The 21602-nt window shown below is 42.0% G+C and overlaps 1 protein-coding gene across 4 annotated transcripts in view; it reads right to left on the bottom strand.

The window, feature by feature from the left end:
• LOC109300599 (integrator complex subunit 6-like) overlaps window positions 1-19574 on the bottom strand; it is a 27807-nt gene extending 8233 nt beyond the window's left edge. For 3 of the 4 annotated variants that reach the window (XR_002098274.1, XM_019521305.1, XM_019521306.1), the window contains exons 1-10: window positions 19404-19574; window positions 18302-18391; window positions 17472-17655; window positions 17092-17220; window positions 14231-14394; window positions 12707-12859; window positions 9084-9216; window positions 2807-2901; window positions 1957-2067; window positions 48-263 (exon numbers count right to left, since the gene is read on the bottom strand). Coding sequence is in view for 2 of the 4 variants with exons in the window: in XM_019521305.1 (XP_019376850.1) it covers window positions 48-263; window positions 1957-2067; window positions 2807-2901; window positions 9084-9216; window positions 12707-12859; window positions 14231-14394; window positions 17092-17220; window positions 17472-17655; window positions 18302-18391; window positions 19404-19523 (1395 nt within the window). In the remaining 2 variants the exon portion in view is untranslated. The remainder of the gene's footprint in view (window positions 1-47; window positions 264-1956; window positions 2068-2806; window positions 2902-9083; window positions 9217-12706; window positions 12860-14230; window positions 14395-17091; window positions 17221-17471; window positions 17656-18301; window positions 18392-19403) is intronic. The other variant, XR_002098275.1, reaches the window with a different exon arrangement.
• Window positions 19575-21602: the final 2028 nt, after the last annotated feature.

The following is a 21602-nucleotide window of genomic DNA, read 5'->3' as shown; positions in this document are numbered from 1 at the left end:
CCCCTGACAGACTGCTCACCCACACAGGCTCGCTGCACAGTGTTTACCTTGTTCAAGAGTCCTATATGGAAGCCAGCAAATTCTTTAATGTTCATTTCAGCCAGTCTCAGTGGAGATTCACCTGTGATCCCTTGCAGCAGCTGCTTAAAGTCCCTACTATGCACCAAGGAGAGGCCACTGGAGTGATTTTTCACTTTAATTCCAATCTCTTGTGGAACTTTCTTACCCACCGAACCTATTATCCGTTCCGACTCTATCTTTGTCTAAAACGGAACCACATGTTAACGTATTATAGATTTTTCAAGTACAAAAATGCAGCATCCTAAGAGGCTAACAGAGCTACAGCTACTGCCTTGTGATGCACCACAATGGTATTGCTTAAGGCAATGGAGTCATCTAGTCACAACTCTACCGATTCAGACTTTGTGGCTTCATAACATATTAAGTAATATCCACTATAATCGGAGGAACAAGACTGAAGAAACTGAAGTAGAAGCTGGTTGCCATTTGCTTCCTTACTAAAAGCTATTTAATAAAGAAATGCAATCTGCTTCTTCAATTTAAATAGATGGCTTATTATAGTGGCAAGATAGTTTTATTAGATAATGTATGCTCCTACTTATGGGCATCTAGTAAACAAGTATTTGCATTTTTTTAAACTAAAACACACGCGCGCGCACACACACACACACACACACACACACAACATATATAAAAATGCCAATTTATCCCCCACCCCCCATCTTCCCACCAGGAAGTTTGATTTAAAGTCTGTTCTCTCACCATAACTAATTAAGGTGTTATTTCCTACTTTTTAAAGGGCAATGCAAGTATGCACAAGTTTTGGACATTAGCTACTTCTATACACAAGTCCAACGCACATACAATCTTACTCAGCTGTGTAAGATTTTAGTCTTTCTATGAACATTACAACAGCCACCTCAAACTTAGCCCCCCTATATTCCAAGTATGCAATGGGATTTTGTACATCATTCAAACTTAACATTCCACCTGATATTTTAGGACTACATGTCTGTTCAATCACACTAAATGCCTACAGGACTGTTCACGCTGTGCATTCTTTGAGGTACAAGGACTTTTGGGGTTTCTTTTTTTTGTTTGTTTTTAAATCGCATTATTTGCCCAGCAACCACAGATTTCCAAACGGATATGCAACCGCATTTGGAATTTGCTTTACTGAACATAAAGAAATAAAATGAGCCATGTACAGAACAAGGCCCTGGGAAGGAGACATAACAAGGAGGGTTTTCTTCATGTGAAGCTTTCAGGAAGAGTCCCCTGAAGAGGCAAAATTTGGCTTGTTTACTTACTGCATAAACAGGGGAGGACAGAAACTATTTCCCCATCATCTCTCATTCAAACCACACAATGGAAGATGATGAATTTGAGCCTGGGGGGTGGAAAGGTCTTCTTTCCTCATATAAATCTCTAGCTTCAAGTTTCAGATAAAGGTGCTTAATGTAGTCATATGGAATGACATTTTATTAACGTGCACCTGGTAACAGACACCTTAGCCTATTCTACCTTTGTCACCAGTACAGATGCAATTTAAAATGGCTGAAAACAAGTGGTTACTTTTACCTATTGTGAATACTAGCAGGAGTACTGACATATCCAATTGGCAATAATTTTTAGAGTTAAAATCCAACAGACACTTAAAAGGTCACAGAAGCTCCCTCCTTCCCATCCTCCTGCACTACCCAGAGAAAGCACAGCAACGAGCTCCAGAACAGCTCAGGAGTGGGGCAGGTTGTTCATATTTTTGGATAGAAATGCTCATGCATCTTTACTTATTCCACGTATGATGCACAAATAAATTCCCGTAGGGATTCATACTAGTTATAATCAGATCACCACAAACTAAATCAATCAATCAATCAATGCACTTCTAAAATTGCAACGGTTTTGTTTTTTTGTTTTTTTAATCAATACTACCTGTTGGCTGAGTTTTTTAAGGTAAGAGATAACACTGTAACTAAGTCCACAATCTAAATTATCTGATATCAGATTTGGAGCTCCCATCATCCTTAGGGCTTTCTTTAAGGGCTATAAGGAAAACAAAATACACAATAGTAAGAGATTAAGTCTTTCAAAAATAAATTTAAAAGATCAATTACAGGCAGCTAAGGCACATGGATTAGTGCACTAGCTTGTCACTTTTGGAAACTGAAGTTCACATCTATTCAGGTTAACATGTGAAATGAGTTTGATAGTCTAACTACCTTGCAGTGAACGTTATGCCATGTTACCGAGACACCACGCAATGCGACACCACTGGTGGTTTCCTTTCAAAGGCTAAATACCAGAATAGCCGGGATGATGCAAGTCCATATTGAGGTGCATTGCCCAAGCTACGTACGACGTCTTGCATTGTACCCACCCTCCTCTGTCTGGCCGAGCCAGTTCGATTCATATCACTTCCCCACATTAGTAACTGCAAATAAAAATCTGTATATTCTTTACCAAATTATGAAGTCATGTCTCTCATTCACTTTATCCAAGTAATTCAAATCTAAAGTACATTCAGGGACTGGCAAAACTAATATTAAAGGCACTTAAAATGGCTCAATCCTGAAGTATTTTCTGTTACTAGTAAAACAGAACACAAAACTTGAGAGTTAAGCAATGCACAGCTATCCTTTAACCCACATATATCACCAAAAGATTTCTTAACTAAGCCCTCATCACAGCTAGGATGATTTTAGGATAAAGGAGTTTAATACACAGATAAACCGATGGCTGGTGATCAGAATCCTAAAGTCATTAAATGTGTACAAGTACATACCAGTAAGTAGTACGGAGGCATGGTTTTTAAGTAGTTGTCAAACGCCTGGCGCCACTTCAGGTTTGGCTTATGTTTGTGAACCTTAAACAAGTCATCTGTTACAGGGAGGAAAACACACATACAGAATTATATGATATTATAGAGATCCACCACCAAGTGTTAAATAATCCAGTTCTCCTGTTGTTTTTTTTTATACTATGGGGCTTTCCCCACAATAAATACCCTTAATCTTATATTCAAAGGGTACTGAATTCCCCATACTAGCTGCAATTGGAAAGAATTCCTTTTAATTACTTACAACAGACCATTACCAACATGGCCATTCTTGCAGGCAGGCTGAATGTGAACCTTTTAAACACTGCATGTAATTATGTGTTGAAGGGAGGGGAAGACACCGTATTCAACAATTACAGCAGCTTTACCTCCCCCAGTGCCTTCTCTCACCAGAACTCCTCAGTAAATCTAAGGACTCCCTGTAACAGGTCAAGCTGAGATGCACAAACTTGGCTCCATTTCTCACATTCAAACAATATTCTTGTGTTTGACCCAGACTGAAAGTTCAACCCTGGTTTGCGATTAACACAGAGAGAAAGGGCTTACTATATGAGAAGGAACAAGCTCTCCCTACGTATTTTTTTTTGTTGTACTAAAAGTCTAAAATGTTAACATTTACCAGGGAAGGATACATGGTGCTATGAATCTTGTACTATTTTAAGTTAGCCCACACATTATATTACTGTTTCTCATCTCTCCAACATAGCTTAAGATTTAATCATTGTTCCCCAGCAAGTGATCGTGCAGGTTTGCAAGGGACAGACACATACGGAAAGGGCATACAGGGAAGGCAGACATGGCAGGAAAGTCTTTTTCCTCCATGTTGAGCTTTTATGAAAAGTATCTGAAGAGGCCTGCCTTACCTACTGTTCTGCATTAATGGAACAGATGTTACAGATATTTTCCATTTTCTCACTCAAACCAAGTTTAATTACAGGTATTTTCCAATCTAAATGAATTCTGTATCAAACATGAAAAGCAGCACTACAGCCACTCCATTATTCTCTTTCCTGGCCTGAAGGAAACAGGGTGATGCATCAGAGAAATTTTAAAGCTCCATTTTAAAATCTCAGCACACTTCATAGTTGGCAGCATTATCCAATGGTATTCTGCAACAGTATGTGACTTATGGCAAATATAAAATAAAATAACAATACCCTTTGTTCTCCAGTTGTAAAGAACCATGTTACATTTTTGCTAGAATACACAAGTCAACTCTAAGCACTCTAAAACACAACAAAACTGTTCCCTGGAGCAAGACCTAAGTTGCAATGATTCAAATGATGAAAATCTCTTGAATTTTAGTACATCAAAACGTGATAATCAGCATCTCTTTTCTTATTCAAATCAGGAAGAATATTCTAAAATATACTGCGCATTTAGCTTGATAATGTCCCCATTCATAAGTGGGAGGAACAGTTTTAATATTTATGATGTACATCAGCTCAACTACTGAAGGGTCCTGGGACTAAACCATATTTGCAATCTGAGAAGTCAAATGTTAAAACTGGAACTTTGTCTGAAATGAAAGCAAAGATCTGACAGACCCTTCATACTGTTTGCTCTCAGTGCCCAACACCCTCCAGCAAAGGTTGGTGAAGGCATGAAGTAGACCCAGTACAAAAGTTTTGCTCCTATTTAGATGGTAGGAAAGGGATCTCGGGTCCCAAGAGGGCAGAGCTGGTCTCTCACCTCTCCTCTATTCTATAGCTTCAAGGAAGGTCAGGACTGGTAAAAAATTCAGAAAATTACAAAAATATCCTACAGCAACACAAGATGAATAGAGTTCAGTAAAACTAGTTCGTTCCTAATTGGGATACCAGGAGTAGGTAAAGTGCTGTCTGAGCTACTAAAAAGAAAAAACAAAACAAAACATGACAATTTTGCAAGGCTGACATCTCTCAACTTCAGACTTGATTAACTTTCTTTCTGCTTTTATTTTAAACCAGTAGTTATGGGTTTTAGGATACGTAAAGCACCTCAAGAGGCTCAGGGCATATGCCAGTCTTCATGCTCAAGTACATACGTACAATGTGAGCATGCCACTTCTTCCACAAGAGGACATAAAAAATTGTAGGACCAAAACAGATTGATCATTACTTACGCTTCTTTAAAGCTAACTCATTATGCATCTGAAATTCAGGTCAAATCTCCTCAAATACTCTTGTGCAGCAGGCCTGAATCTGTACAATGCCAGATACTGCTCATTTCCACCAAAACCAATGGAAGCCCAGGACACTACAAGCATTTTACAGAAAAGGAATTAGCACCCCTCAGGGCAGGCCGCATGTTTCCAAATTAAAGCTACAAGAGGTCTAGGTGAGACTAGGGACAAATTATGAACCTGCCGAACATGACCAGGCCATTGTGTTTGCTCAGTTCAAACAAAGCAGGCAGAGGAAACAGCAAAGGGTGAAACGCAATCTAATTTTGTATTAGTAATGAATCAGGAGGTTGGTTTAACCTGGGAAGAGGCAAGAAGAGCATCAGCATGTAATTTTAACACCACAGGAGAATCCTAGTTGTTAGGGCAGCTCATGTGCCAGATGATTTCTTCAGAGAGTAGGTTCACACGCTCAGTGTAAAAACACTACATTTACTGCTGCAGAGTGTACCAGGCTCTTTTCAGTCACAGCTGCATGAGTGTGCGTCCACCTCCCATAAGACCCTTTTGCAGACTTCTACTGCCTCTGACCCAGCACACCGGGCTCCTTACTCGAGGCAGCAGAGGCTCAGATTTCACACGCAGAAATCAAGAAAGCCTCCCCCACAGCCAATCCAGCTGCAAAGTACAGCTTTCAAGGACCACCATGGACACAATCCCCATTTCCACTAGGAAAAATGGAAAGTTTGCCTGTATGCTGCTGTGCAAAAAGAGTACATCCAGGTTTGTTTGCTTGCTTTGGTGTTTGAGAAACTCTGTTTTTAGTTTTCCCTGAACGTAAAATCCTTCCAGGCTCCCTGAAGAGCCTGCAGCAGTAGTCACCAGGCCTCCAGGGAAAGCACACATTTTCCAAAATGTTCAGCCTTGAGCACATGCAGACTCTGAGAGCAGGGGTTGATTCCCTATCATCTCCTATCATTCCAAATGAATGCCCATGACCCTTTACTTACTAAAGCCAGCTGCCTGCATTCAAACATTAGAGCCCATGAGCAGTCAGAAAAAAAAAGGGAGCTTTGCTCTTCAGCCAAAGGAACAGCCTAGATTTCATCAGCATCTTTGACCTATGCTGTGCTCCAGGTTTAGTTCCTAGCGTCTCTTCTGTTTAAGGACTTTGGCTTCATAATTGTCCTGCCCTTCTACAGACATGGGGATGTTAATATGGTATGAGATGGCAACATGACATCAGATGCTTAAGTCAGCTCTGTTAAAAGAGGACACTCCTCTGTTATGAGGACACTTACAAGATTTTATAGGAAAAACACTGTTGAAAAGAATACACGCTGATCAGAGATGGCAAAGGTTTGACACAGAAGGCAAGACAACAGGAATATTCCATCCCATGCCAGGATACGGGATACCAGAGTACACTAGCAACTTGTCCAGGAGCAGAGCACCTTCAGAAGTAGGTCTGTTGTATTTTACCACTGGGACATGCCTGGAGAAACAGTGAGGATCCTACCTCTGGTCCTCGGCTCAGACAGTAAGTTCTCTGGCCTCTCACAACAGTAAGAAGTGAAATCAGAGCATGCCAGATGCACCAGCATGTTCAGATGGCCAGTCCTGGGTATCCTCTGAAGTTTACCAGCCAAGGACCACCAATGCTATTAACTGGATCAGGTAAGTGCATCCTGCTGGATGAGGACTCTGGCCATTCATAGAATGGTACTCTTGTTAACTGCGTTCAACTATTCTTTATGAAAAACCTGATTTGGGGTCCTCAAATTGGGCCACACATCCCTTGCCAGGGAAGGCCCCTAATCAGTCCATCTTGTGGTAGAATCAACGCAGATAACTTTCTCGCCATGGTGATGACATCAATGTGTGCTTCTGTGGGAGTAGAAGTCATCCTTTGGATACTAGCTCCAGCAGCTCACTTCACTAAGCTGGTCAAATCTTCAGGTCATTTTAGCATCTTCATCATTGTTATCTGTGGGCCTCCTTAGACGATGCTTGATGGACTGTTCTCATAACCAGAAGCTCCAGTTCTGGTTAAGCTCAACATCTTCTCCCGCTTACCACAGCAGAGGGAATAATACCTAAGAATGAACTATTTAAATGCCCTGCACACAGTGAGGAACATGCAGCACACACACATTGTTGAGAACCTCTTAATAGTGAGTCAGCAAATTAGACAGTACAAAGAGAGCAAGAGTTTGATGCATTTGGTTTCCAGTCTTAGAAGGAAACAAGGGAGGGAGGTATGGGGGTGGGTGCAGTCTCCACATTTCACCCTGAGCTACAATTCCCGTCTCATTCCCCAGATGCACGGTTCTTCCAACAGAACAGTGGCCACAGGAAGCTTTACATCAAGAGCTGTCCCTCTCCCCTGCAGGTTCCCAAACACCCGCTAGTCTGAAAATGAAGGGCTAATATATTCTGTCCAACCAGCCCCTGTACTGCTGTTAGTGCTCAGCATGTTACAAGACAAGACAGGTTTGGGATTTTTTAAATGAGAAAAAGAACATGCCTATCTAAAATATCAGGTCTCTCTCTAGCTACAGTACAATCCTTAGTGACTCTTTCCCACTGATGTGAGCTGTGTTTTTTGGTCTCATCCTGAGCAAGGCACAGAACCCCATTTTTTCCATGCCTTACGTTCCAGGGATGGACTCAGTCAAGTAACAATAAGAAATACCTTGAAACACACGCTCTTGGAATATCTGGATCTGTCAGTGTTATCAGTGTACCCACACAGCTGTGTTAGCACAAAGCAAACTTCCTGCTTATGACTCGGGCTGCCTAGAAGCCCCATCCTGTCTTTTAAAACCCTTCATGCAGTTTGTTTTTGCAGACATGGCTTTTGCACATGACCAAGCTGAGAAACAGCACTGCATATACTGCAGAAGCACCTCTCCTCACCCGTCTATTTTCCCTATAGAATAGGAAGAACTTTCACAGAAAAGGGCTGGGGAAAGGAAGTGGCAGAACTGAGCCTGCCGAGATCAAAAGCAGATTGAAATAAGGTCACTAAATTAATTTCCCACCTAACTGGTGGCCTCTGCTTAACTAGCACATCTGCAGTGTAAACAGCAGGTCATCCGAGCTCGTAGCCACCAGCTCATAGGAACGAGGGACTCTAAGAATGAACTCCAAGTTGTGTGCTGAAATAATTACCAGGCTGACAAGACTATGGTAGACAACTTGACAAACAATGAACTGATGTTATCAGTTCACAGAACTGCTGACTTGTTAGCCAATAATGAATAGGAGTGTGGGTGTGTGCATGCACATGAGAATACACACTTATATGCATGTACCAGGACTGTAAACAAGCATTTCTGCAACTTCGATTTCCATAAAATAAGAAATAATGTTTTAAAATCCAGTATTTACTCAATTTAGATCTTTATAATTAATCTTCTGCTTTAAAATAAAAAGCAAAATAAAAAACCACAGGATCCCAAATAGCAGAATCAGTAGCACCTGCAAAGCAATTCTCTCTGCCATTAGCATTTTGCCATGGGAACCAGAGTCTTTGCAACTGCAGCTATTACAAGAACTATTCACATGACACTTTCATACCAACTTGCCTGCAGAAAACAGGCTCATCATGGAAATGAAACATTTGGTCTCCTAGGGGAAATGCTTCCTGCTTCGCTATGCTACTCCTCGCTGGCTTCTCCTTTAAACTGCACCAGTGGACTACCCTCTTCCCAACACCCAACACACCAGATCAGGAGCCCTGCACTTGATCCTCCAGCAAAAATAGGGTGCCACAGGAGTAACTGCAAAACCTGGATACACCACACCCTAAGTGAGGGAAAAGAATGGAGGTTGAAGCTTACTCCAGGTTAAGGAAGAGGCTACGTGTCTAGGAGGTGAACAGCATCAAACATGCACTGGAAGCAGGTAGCTCTCCTCCTCTGCTGGAGAGAAAGAAAAAGGGAGAGGGAGTATGAAAATCCTCTCCTCCCAAGTTATCTGCAAAAGTTTGCAACATTCTCTACTCTGATGTCCATTTTACAGTGGCCTCCAAAAACTACAGCAGCACATTAGCCATCATCATTTTTTCTTTACTCTCAAGTTGTTGAATGACATTGAGGTATTGTTATTACCCACCTAGCAAAGGAAGTAAAACAGGATAGTTGTAAGGCATCACAAAGAGGTTTACACAGGTTAAAGTAGTGCTTGCTTTTAAATACCCAAATGGATGTCCAAGTTCACTGTATTTTCCACTGCTACTCACAAATACCTGATAAAAAAACACAAAAGAAGCATTATTCTACTTAACTGAAGACATATTTTAAATGTTACATAATTAAATAAAATCAAGGCAGTATGACACTTTTAAAAGCAGAAAGATGAGAGAAAGCAGCTAGTTGCACACAGATGAATATGCATTTAGCCTTCTGAACCACAGAATTCAGGAACAAAACTGCCTCAATAGTCATTCAGGCTATCTATCCATTAACAGCATGGGACTGCTGTCCACAGCGTATTTTGGACTACTTTATACAGGCTATATTCAATGGCTCTCAAGAGGAGCAATGGAAAGAGAAAGAGAAATCCATTACTTGACATTATTTAACAGCTTAAACTATGAGGGCTGGAAGGGACCTCAGGAGGTCACATCCACTCCAACCCCCTACTCCAAGCAGGACCAGCCCCAGCTACCTCATCCCATCCAAAGGTTTGTCTACCCAGGTCTTCAAATCCTCCAAGGATGGAGCTGCCATCACCTCTCTGGGTAACCTGTTCCAGTGTTTTACTACCCTCCTAGTGAGAATATTCTTCCCAATATCCAATCTGACCTTCCCTTGCTGCAACTTGAGCCCACTGCTCCTTGGCCTGTCATCCACCCCCAATGAGAACAGTCCAGCTCCAGCCTCTTTCAAACCACCCTTCAGGGAGTTGAAGGCTGCTATTAAGTCCCCTCTCAGTCTCCTCTTCTCTAGACTAAATCAGCCCAGTTCCCTCAGCCTTTCCTCAAGTCATGTGCCCCAGCCATTTTTGTTGCCCTCCACTGGGTTCTCCCCAATTTGTACACATCCTTTCTGTAGTGGGGAGGCCCAAAACTGGACACGACTCCAGCTGTGACCTCCCCAGTGCTGAATACAGGGAAAGAATCACTTCCCTTAATCTGCTAGCAGCGCTCCTCCCAATACAGCCCAGGATGCCATTGGCCTTCTTAGCAACAAGGTCACACTACTGGCTCCTATTCCACTTCTTGTCCCATTACCCCAGGTCCTTTTCTGCAGAGCTGCTGCCCAACTTATCAGCCCCAGCCTGCGCCAGTGCATGGGACTGCTCCCTCCTCAGTGCAGGACTTTGCACTTGTTCTTGTTGATCCCCATGAGGTTCCTTTTAGCCCAATCCTCCAATTTGTCAAGTTCATTCTGCATCCTAGCCCTACCCTCCAGTGTATCTACTACTACCCCCAGCTTGGTATCATCTGCAGACATGCTGAGGGTGCACTCTATGCCATCTTCCAGGTCATTGATGAAGACATTGAACAAAACCAGCCTCAGAGCTAACCCCCCTGAGGCACTCCACTTGATACCAGCTGCCAACTAGACATCAAGCCATTGATTACTATCTGAGCCTGATGCTTTAGTCGATTTTCTATCCACCTTACAGTTCATTAATCCAGCCTGTACTTCCTTAGCTTGCCTGCAAGAATGCTATGGAAGGCCATTATCAAAAGCCTTGCTAAAATCCAGGAACACCACATCCACTGGTTTCCCCATATCCACAGAGCCAGTCACCTCACCATAGAAGGCAACTAGGTTGGTCAGCCATGACTTGCCCCTTGCAAATCCATGCCGACTACTCCTAATCACCTTCTCCTCCAAGTGCTTAGAAATGGATTCCTTGAGGATCTGCGCCATGATTTTTCCAGGGACCAAGGTCAGGCTGACTGTTCTGTAGTTCCCTGGATCCTCCTTTTTCCCTTTCTTAAATATGGGCACTATGTTTGCTCTTTTCCCATCATCCAGGACCTCTCCCAATTGCCATGAATTTCCAAAGATGATGCCCAGCAGCTCTGCAATCACATCAGCCAGCTCCCTCAGCACCCTTGGGTGCACCCCAACCGGCCCCAAGGACTTGTACATGTCCAGCTTTTCTACATAGTCCCTAACATGTTCTCTCACTACTGTTGGCTGCTCATCTCCCCCACCCCAAAGTGTGCTGCCTGGTGCAGTGGTCTAGGAGCTGACCTTGCCTGTGAGGACTGAGGAAAAGGCATTGAGCACTTCAGCCTTTTCTGCATCCTCTGTCACAAAGTTGCCTCCCCCATTCAGTCAGAGACCCACACCTTCCCTCATCCTCCTCTTGCTACCAACATACTTGTAGAAACGCTTCTTGTTACCCTTCACATCCCTTGCTGGCTGCAACTCCAATTGTCCTTTGGCCTTCCTGACTTCATCCCTGCATACCCAAGCAATTCTCTTATATTCTTCCCTAATTATTTGTTCAGGTTTCCACTTCTTATAAGCTTCCTTTTTGTGACCGTTACTACTAAGCGTGCAAAGCGAAGAAGTTAAAGCACAGCATTAAACATCAGCAGATAGAGACACTTCTCAAATTTGAGGGGAAAAAAAAATCTTGTAGTGAAGTACTACACTTGGGAAATAAATTCTGCATTTCACAGCTAAATAATTTATGGAAATAATACAGAAGCAGCAGAAATCCCCATTTGGAACATGCCTTTTAGTCTTAAGGGGACCAATGACCGAAACAAAAACAAACACACACTTCTGTAGATTTGGTGCATTTAAGACTGAAGAATTTTCTTTGTTCGCTTGGTCCATGCTTTTACTTTATGCATTCAACAGCATTTGCAATATACCTAGTTAAATAAATTGTTTCCACTATAATTAGCCAGTTTCCCTGGTTTCTACGTATATTTTACACACCTGGGAAGAGAAAAGCATTTAAAGCATGGAGCACTTTCCTCACAAAAATTATTAGGGAGACACCATACAGAAGAGTTACATGCGTGCACCACAGATATTTTGGTACTTCACAGCTTCATTATTTGACACCTACCCATGCCAATGAATTTTTACTGTTTTATTTGTAAGGGTCATCTTACCCGCTCTGCATTTCCCAGCTGTTATTCCCTATCTAGGTAGTTAAATGGTCTCAATATTACCATCCATGAGGGGTTTGGATATTAATTATCTCCTGTTTCCTTGTAAAGGACAACATTTTCATTCTCATTTTGAAGCTGAGAAACAGACTTAATTCCTCCAAGTGACTTGCCAAAGGCAAAACTAATAGCCCCCAGACTTCTCCTGAACCAACCAGTACATTAAGCAAGACCATCATTCCTCCAATACAGTTCTCCTAAATTGAGATTTCAACTGTGCATTAGAACATGTCATTTCAGTAACATACCTAAGCTCTAGTGGAAAAAATTGGTGACTTCATCTTCTTTTTCATTAAGCAAATGGCACCCTGCAGAGAGCTGCATTTCATCTAAGAGCGAAACTTGAAGGACAAGTTTGCCACTGAAAAGCAGTTCTAGAACTAGAATTAAATGAACCGAGGATGCCTATAGTTGGAATACTTACTCTAAAGCTTGAAAATTCAATTATAATTGAGGTAATTGACATCTTTACACACTCGCTCAATCCAGCTGCAGTGGTTAACTTTGCCTTCTGCAGGTTTACACAGATTCATATGGTGCTGCAGCAGGGCTCCTATTAAAATTTCTATTATCAAATAAATGCAAATACCTGCCAACAGGTATGAGGAGACTTTCGTTCCAAGATGTACTGCGTCAAGGGTGAGGGTTCGAGTTCATACTTATCAAAAGGAAGCTTGTCTATTACCATTGGCTCGCAATCTACACAGGAGAATCTGACAACAGGATGAGCTGTGCGTGGAGGCTAAGAGGAAGGGAAAAAAAAAGATTCATGATGGAAGATAATCAACTGCCCAGGGTTACCAAGCTCTTTAATACTAGCATCTGCCAACAAAAGTTGGCTTTTCTATGACACAGATCCAGTCTAAAGCAAGGTCTGAAGTGGTCCATTTGTGATACAACAGCTGTTTAAACAACATCAAGGCTGTATTCCCTACAGATTAACAGACGAATAAACCAGTGTAATAAACCTAACATGCACCTTACTAGCCTTTGGCACTTAATTCTGAAATTTTGATAGCATTTAGTAGATTATGAATTCCTGCCACTTAATCCAGATGAACGAAAAACAGATTAATTGAACCATTTGCAATTCAGACAACACTGGCACACTATTTTTTCCTGCCCCATAGGGGAAGACGGCATAGCTCATATTAAAAATACAAACATTTTAGTTCTGCATCTTAGCAAGTCCATAGAGTGACAGTGATAAATGGTCAGACTCTGCCCCCCTTCCCATGACTGCTGTTCACAGAAGTATGTTTGAAAGTGTGCCCACTTTGCCTACAAGTGCTCAAAATATTCCCTAGTGAGTCTGAATTTTTTCCTTATTGAGTCATGGGAAGAACTGCCACCTGGAACAAGTAGCAAGAGAGCAGAAAGACTACATACACTCACTAAAGTGAATTTATGAATAAAGACCACTAAGACATGCCAATAACCAGCCTAGAATAACTGATTAAATGACTGCATTCTCAAAAAAAGAGCAAATGCAAGCTGTACGTTTCCTTCATTACCTGAAGGATACAGCTTTTTGTTTCCCTCCAACCACAACTCGTGCTGCTAGGGAGAAGAGAAGCACATACTTGAGATGATGCTTGGTACTATGGAAAAGGATTCTAAATGATAAGTGTCAACATACTACAGCCTCTAATTTCCCTTGTTTAGATACAGCCAAGGAGGAGATTTACATTCTTTTCTACCCTATCATCTTTTTTTAAAAAGCCTTTAAAATGTTTAACCATAAAAATCAAAAACATCATTTTGACTCAATACTGGCAAACCTCACTAGCTCTGTTGCAACCATTAAAACAGAATTAGATAAACCATAACTCAAAATGGAGTGATGCAATATTTAAACCTATAAAAAAGAAAAGCTAGCTTCCTGCATGTATGATCAGGCACCTGTTGAAATACATTTGCCCAAATCAAAAAGCAACTGTGAAATTTCTAGATTGCCTTCAGCCAGGCATGGTCAAGGCAAGCCTCCGATCCGTTTTCTCATTAAAACAAGATCAGAAGTAGATAGAGGGTGAGGGTTTAATCTATTGTTCATTTACAAATTCTATTGAATCAGCAGATGGGGAATCCTCTCTTTAGCTCTTGTTTTACTTACCAGAGTTGGTGAGTTCTGATCAGGCCAAAATGACTCTGGAATTGGCCAATGCCCAACAGGAACACCCGTTTTAGGATTAGGTCGTACATAAATGAGCTTATGACAACTATGCCACGGTTGAGAAGCAAATGAATTGATGGGCCTGGATGAATCAACAAGTCCATCTACAATTTAAAACAAAGCAAAAAAAAAATAAAATAAAATAAAAAGCTACATGGCATGCATGTTTCCAACCAATTTTCTCTTACCAACCCAAAGGTGTTCCATTCATTTATTTCCCCACACACGCAAGTCTCTAGGCTAACATGTTCTCATAGGCTTCTAGCCGATACATCTGCTTTATTCTATCATATATGCCAAGACTGCAGCATGACCTGCTTTGCACACTCTGAAAAATGCAATTTGCTTAGACTAATAACTACTGGTATAAAAACTTGTCCCATGTGCAACGAATCTAAAAAAAAAAAAAATCTAACATTGCTGTCAGTGAAAGAGGAGCACAGCTGTATAATCTCACAGGCGACGATGCAATGCACAAGCAGTAATATTAGCAGTAGTAGAAATTGGGGGGGGGGCAGTGCTTTGGAAAGACACCATTAAAGAAATGCATCTCATGGTAAGTGCTTCAGCAGTATTTAATTGGCTTTAATTGATTACTGACAACCATCAGTTAGTCATGCTTCATTCTCCTCTCCAAGTGAGGAAAGAGGAGTTCGAGTGTTTTCTGTCAACCTGCTTAGTCTTCTTACCTTAACACACACCTGCTACCTACTTCATGACCATGCAAACAGCCGAGACAGAACTGTAAGCTTTGCAAGGCTGAGGATAAGTTGTGGAGCCTGGCTCTGCAAGATGTACAGGGGTAGCTAGTTGCCTGTCTAGCTCCCTGCAAGACATGAACTGCTGATGTGACTTGGTCCAGAAATGGCTGACTGAAATTACAGTACGTGCCTTTCCACTGCAGATCAGTTCGCTTCATATTCACACAGTGCCTGTACTGAAGGTCGAAAGCATGCTCATTGCAACATTCCTCCATACTGCTGCTGCTTTGGGACTCATTTGCTTCCTTGTCTCTCTCACATGTCAACATACTGCGCTCTCAACAGTTTTGCTCTATGCTGGTATCTAACACTACACCATTTCCTAGCTTGGGACAAAAGAAATTAAGTCCCATCTTATTCAGTTACTTCGCCCTGTAGGAGTAACCCTGAAGTTTTAGATCAGCAGACACCAGGGATTTTGCTGAGGTGCCAAATTTCAGTGACACAGGATGCCAGAGGCTATCAAATAAATGAACATGTCACGAGAAAGGAAACAGGCAGGCAAAGGGATAGAGGAGAAAACAGTGTCTAGGAATGAACATGAGGGTGACAGGCTGACCATCCTAAGCTACCATGAGGGTAACAAAAGCAAAATACCCAGTTGATTGCTGGTTCTGCTGGCATGCTCTAAGTGATTCCAAGGGCCATGTCTGATACTCTAGGAGATTAAGTAATGGGCATGTGGAGAGAGGGTCTTATAAAACACGCCAAGAGGCTAGTTCTATCTCCTTCCTTGCAGATGTGATATTCTCCAAGTCTAAGCCAACTGTCTTGAAGTCAAGAATTCCCCCCACACTATCTGCTGCTAGCAAAATAGCTTCATCTTCTCTCTCATCTTTCACTTGCAGTTTGGAAGGGGAGGGGGCAAAAAAAGTGCACTGACTGATCACACAATAATTCATGTCAATGAGGAGGTGCCAAAGTGGACAATAAAGAACAGCAGACATGCGTAGGAGGAACATCAGATTCAACCTGGGATTGTTATATAATTAAAACATCGCTTGCCCCTCACCCCTTTCCCATGCCCATTTCTGTTCAATAGGTTTCATCTATTTTTTCTGTCTCTAAACATATCACTTTCCTCTATTTGGGGCTTTTATTTCCTGAATAGAAAAGGAGCGTGAAAACGTTAAGCTGCGACTGGACGCTTCCCCAAGCGGCAGGGACAGTACCTGCAACTGCTTCATATTTTCTAGATGGGTGTTGGTGGAGGAAGGGGAAAATACCACACATTGGTTCAAGTAGGCAGCCCTCTCCCAGGCTGCTTAAGCTCTGTTCACAAGGTAGTGTTTCGGAGGAAAACATCAGCCTGAGAGAGGCCTTTTGATGTTCCTCTCAAACTCTCTCTATACTAGATACCAGCTGCACCCCATATTAAAATACTTACTCTTCCTAGTATAGATGTGACCAAACTTAGTGTATATCTGGGTCTGTACCTCAGCTTAACTGGCTGGCAAGCAATCAGCTACCTCCAAATGCTTGTTCCAGGATATAAACATCTTTAGCCTTACACTAAGCCCATGGATAAAGGAGGTCTACACTAGCCATTACGATCATACCGAGCACCTCAAGCTGACTGAGGGCCAGCTGACACCGGCAAAATCTAGGGCAGACCAGCCTGTCTGGCTATATGCACATTCACAGCTCAAATTTAACAAGTCCTATACAGTGGATTCTGGAGGTATTTAAAATAGCATTTTATAACTTCTAAACCCTGCAGAGCTTTGAAAATGGCACAATTCTATAAAACTACCATGCATGTGGCATCCTAGACACTCACGTCCTGCTTACTGCACCAAGTCTAGGATCCCTGCTTACTACATGAGCCAGTAACCATATGAAAGGTTTCTGTTCAAGTTATAGTTCTTTAGTCAACAAAGTGGCAATCGATAAAGACATTTCCTCCATAACAGAAGATAGATTAGAGAGACAGATCCTTAATGTATGCTGAGTCTAACATACAGCTTACAGTGATATTAAGCCATAAAGACAAATCAGAAGTCTCCTCTTTGCAGCTGTGAAAATGAGTATTTACTGTACCTTCTCCAATGGGAGCAGGGTCTGGCCCCGATTTCTCAAAGTTAATAACAACACCACTCTGAACTTTTTGAACTAGAGACTCTAAACATTGGTTCAGCATTCTTTGTGTCCGAACACAGTAGGAGCGACCTAGGAGAAAAGAGAAGCACTCTCAGAATAAGTTTCATTTGCCTATATAAAACAATACACAAAGTGTTTATTACCTAAATAAAAATTACGAAATGTCTAAGCCCTTTCAGTTTTACCTGGCAACAATCACAACTTAAGTACAGAGAAAAGTAAATTGTTTTGGGTTCTGAGAGATCATCGCATTAATATGATAACCCCTTATTCCATGAAGGGAAAGTTCAAATGCAAACCAAAACAAAATGTTCAAGTACCTCCTGTGACTTCACACATCTGCGTAATAGCAGATTCATCAGTAGGAACACTCCCCAGTTGCTCTGGTTCAGCTGAAGCAGCTCCTGGCAAACGCAGTACTAGCGCAAATAGTCTTTGATCCCAGCGAAATGGCTCTTTGGTTAGTTCACTTCCAGGCAGAGGAGAATTCAACGGAAGATGAAGCTAATAAAACAAAATTAAGAACATTTATGCACACAATTGGTCTTAAAAGACATACTCAAAAGTTAACCTGCTGCTGTGGTTCAATGGTAGAATCCTTATCTGCGACGTGGGAGACTTGGGGTTCGATTCCCAGATGCGCATGTAACTACAGCCATCAAGGCACCAAACATCCAGGCTCAGTCTAGCCTCTGGAGTCAGTCTCAATAGTCTAAAAGGAGGGGCTGGAAAGTCTAGGCAGCCTCTGCTCCTCCAGACTCCTGCCTAGGTGTACGCGTCTAAGGTCTGGGTGACCTCTCATGCATATGCCATGATCCAGAAGAATTGGTGGTTGCCTACTACTCAAAAAAAGGTTAACTACCATCAGAAAGCTGGACCAAGTATGGAACCAGTTTCCTCTTCCAACAGAAGCAATATGCATAGCCTTCAACTGTGGTCTGTGGTCTATTCATAAAAATATGAAATGTGTATATGTTTAGTACAAAATGGTCTGGAAAATGAAGCAAGATTACTACCAACAAAAACTGCAATTAATTGCAGAAGATGCAAGTTTACAGATTATATATATATAATTTTTTTTGCACTACTAGTAAGACACTCCCACCTACTACATTATTTGCTGCATTTTGCAAATTAAAACTTTTCTTACCTCTTCCTGAACACCAGCAGTATTTGTCAGTTTGTTCCCATCTGTGATGGTAATTAAAATAGATGGTTCTAAAAAGAACGGGTTTCTCCCCTAGAAATGAAAGAGTAAGAACACGTAAAAACAGATTCCTGAATGCTGAATTCTATACCCAAGTTAAACTTTTGTAAAGGGTGTCCATGAATTTATAGGGCATGGAGTAAGACACAGTATCTGCCTTTAAGAACAAGAAGCTGCAAAATTCTGGCCACACAATTCCACAACTGACACCTGCCCATAAAAGCTACCGAAAACCGCACGAGTGAAACTAGAATTCATACCCAGTTCTGCTAAGTCACAGGCTCCCACTCCTTGAGCAGAAAGAGTAGGTTATTCACAAAGGACCTATGATGCTGGGAAGCAGTTCTGATACCATCCAGCAGATCCAGTGCTGCATAGCAGTGGAATATCTTGCACATTTCTATTTGAGGGAGAAGTTTGAATTTGCACTTGTTTCCTTCTTGCAGTGGGGGTGGAGGAGGGGTGTGGGAGACAGACACCAGCATACTGACAAATGTGTTCAAGAAGTTTAACAGCGAGGGAAAAAAAAATGAACCGTCTTGCTAATGGATGTTTTTGTTTTGTTTTGTTTTTTTGCAGATCTGAACAGATGGTAACAGTTCATTAGAAATGAAACACTCTGAGAAAAACAAGTCAGCACAAGTGTAGCAGAGTTTGAAACAGCTATTTGTGAAATACCTGTAGTTTTAAGATTCCAGGCATGTACGTTAGTATGCATGCATGAGCACACCACACTGAACAGATATGCTACATTCATGAACCATTTTCATCTCATTTAAACAAGGCATGAACTACAATTTTTAAACATCACTGGGTACCCAGATAAGACATGTATACTTTATGAAGATAGGTATTGTATTAAAAGCTTGATGAGTATTTTATAGTGCCTGGTTTAAAAATTTAAATAACCCTATTGTTTCACCCATACTCCACAGGAACCCATATATTTTAAGGCTTCCACAAAGCAACAGTGGTTCTGAAACCTGTCCAATAAAAAGGGAGGAGGAAGTGGAGGGGAGGGGAAGTGAAATTATATATTATTTACCTGTCCATAATTATCTATTCCAGATACCAATCTATTGAGATTTAACAAGTCAAACGAGGATCTGAGTGCCTGACCAAGGGTGGTGAGTCCAGAAGCTTGCAGATTTTTCAGTTCATTCATGAATGTTGCATGATTTTCCTTCCATCCAGCCTATTATTTAGAAACATTAAAAAAAAATGAAAACAAAAAAAAACACACTGTCATTTTAGTAGTGACCCTTAAAACCTCAATTGCAAGTTATGACCAGCTTCCTTCTCAAAGACAGGTTACATTTCTCATCAACAGGTAAGATTTGGTTGCACTTCTATGGTGCATAAACTTAATCAGAGGACCCGCATGCATTTCCTGCATAACTGTTGCCTGAAGAGCAATATATACATGCAGTGGAAGACAACAAAGTGCATACAGTATTACATGTTTGGAGTAATTTATGTGTGCATTTAGTTCTCTTTACAAGAGATGCTGAGGATCTGAGGCAACTAATAGAACTGTTCTGGTGCTGTGAATGTTGGATTAAAAAAAAACCCATCAGACAAATGGGGTGTAGAAATCAAAGTTGGACCTTAAAAGTAAGTGGCATAGTGATGAACAAGAGCTGCAAGGAGAGTATAAGGAGCTACACTATAAGGTGAGAGTTGCATTCGACTTGCTCCAGGACTAGGGGATAAAGCATTGCCACACCTACTGACTCAAGGGCTAAGTCTACCAGTCAGAGCAAAGATCCCTAACGCTGCCCAACTTCTAACTTTACTCAATTACTCAAACTTTTAAAAAAGCACCCAAAGCAATGATAACGAGCCAACTCCAATTCCTTTCATATCCCACAGACACACACTTTTTCTCCTCTCCTAGCATCGTTCTCCCTCCATAATCCTGCCAATGCCACACTGAATATTTTCAAACACACATCTGTCATCTGCTTTAGCTCCTACCCAATAGTTCCTGCCTACATTTTCTTTTGCCTCTTCACCCTAGCCATTTCGCAGCAGCAGGGAAGCCTAGCAGGTTGCTGTCCCGAATCCCTCCAAGGCTCAGTCTCACACTAATAGGCAGAGGCTGAAGGCTACAAGCTGCCCAGAACCACAGACTCCTGGCTGTTGTGATGGGGCAAGGAGAACCTGTTTCTACTATTATGCTCCTGCAGTGAGACAGGTGTGGGAGGGTATATAATACTTCTCTCCCCCCAACCTTGGTTTGGTTTCACTCAGCTGTTCAGGAAAATGAAGCTCTAGACAAGGCTGAAAAACTAACTCTGTTCTTTTAGTTTCACTAGTGCCTGTATAACAGGGCCCGAGGTCTGTCCCCAGTGCACCTGTGAGTGCCCTTTAAACTGTAATCTAGAGTCGTCCGGCACATGTCTACTCCTAGTCATATGCTTTTCAGAGCAACGTACAGGACAGACCTTGGTGAGGACCTCAGGCCTATCAGATGACAAGCGCAAGAGGAAACAGTTGTTGATTGCTGGAGATAGCTGCAGGGAGCATAAGTCTCAACTGAGGAAGGCTCCAAGGTCTTTAAAACTTTCCACGTCTCAAGCAAGACCCTGAGGGACAGGGAGACTGAGTCACTCTATCTTGGATTTTGGCATGCAATTTCTCCTTTCCTGGTTGATATATCAGTCAGCAGCATACAGCCTCTCCAGAGTTCTGGCTCTGGAGAAAAATAAGTTTATATACAAAAGAAAATGGATGGAGCAGTGAATAGTGTTGGGGACACGTCCATCCTACAGAGCTATGTGGATCCTGTAAGAGGCTGGGCTCACTTATACATGCATTTAGCTGTTCGTGTAAAACGTGGCCAGCACCTGCTGGTAAAGAGTCCCCAGCACTGGGTGTAGTCATCTGTCATTAATGGGCAGGGAAATCTTGGCAGGCCCAGAAAATGAGATGTGTCAAGCAGCTTGCAGGCCCTTTTTGGGGGAATACAGGTATTCTAGAGGTTCTAGACAAACCAGGAGTTCCTGGAAGGGTTTGAAAGTGTTCAGGTGCCAGCACAAAGGGCGTTGCTTCACCCAGCAATACAGAAAGGTCTTTTCAGAGAAGAGAGAGAGCACTGCTTCTTTCCTTTGCATCTGGATCCTATGCCTCTGAAACCTGACGTGGGTGGTCTGGCCAGGGAACCTCCTCAATTGTGGGAGCTTAAGCAAGTCCTCTGTACCCCCAGAGCAGACATAACCCACATGCACACCCACAGGCTGCT

This window comes from Gavialis gangeticus, unplaced genomic scaffold, assembly GCF_001723915.1.
Source record: "Gavialis gangeticus isolate Ggan-Ray unplaced genomic scaffold, GavGan_comp1, whole genome shotgun sequence".
In the NCBI taxonomy this organism is placed as follows: domain Eukaryota; kingdom Metazoa; phylum Chordata; order Crocodylia; family Gavialidae; genus Gavialis; species Gavialis gangeticus.
Note: the sequence above shows the minus strand (reverse complement) of the source record. Positions and strands in the feature narration are given on the sequence as shown.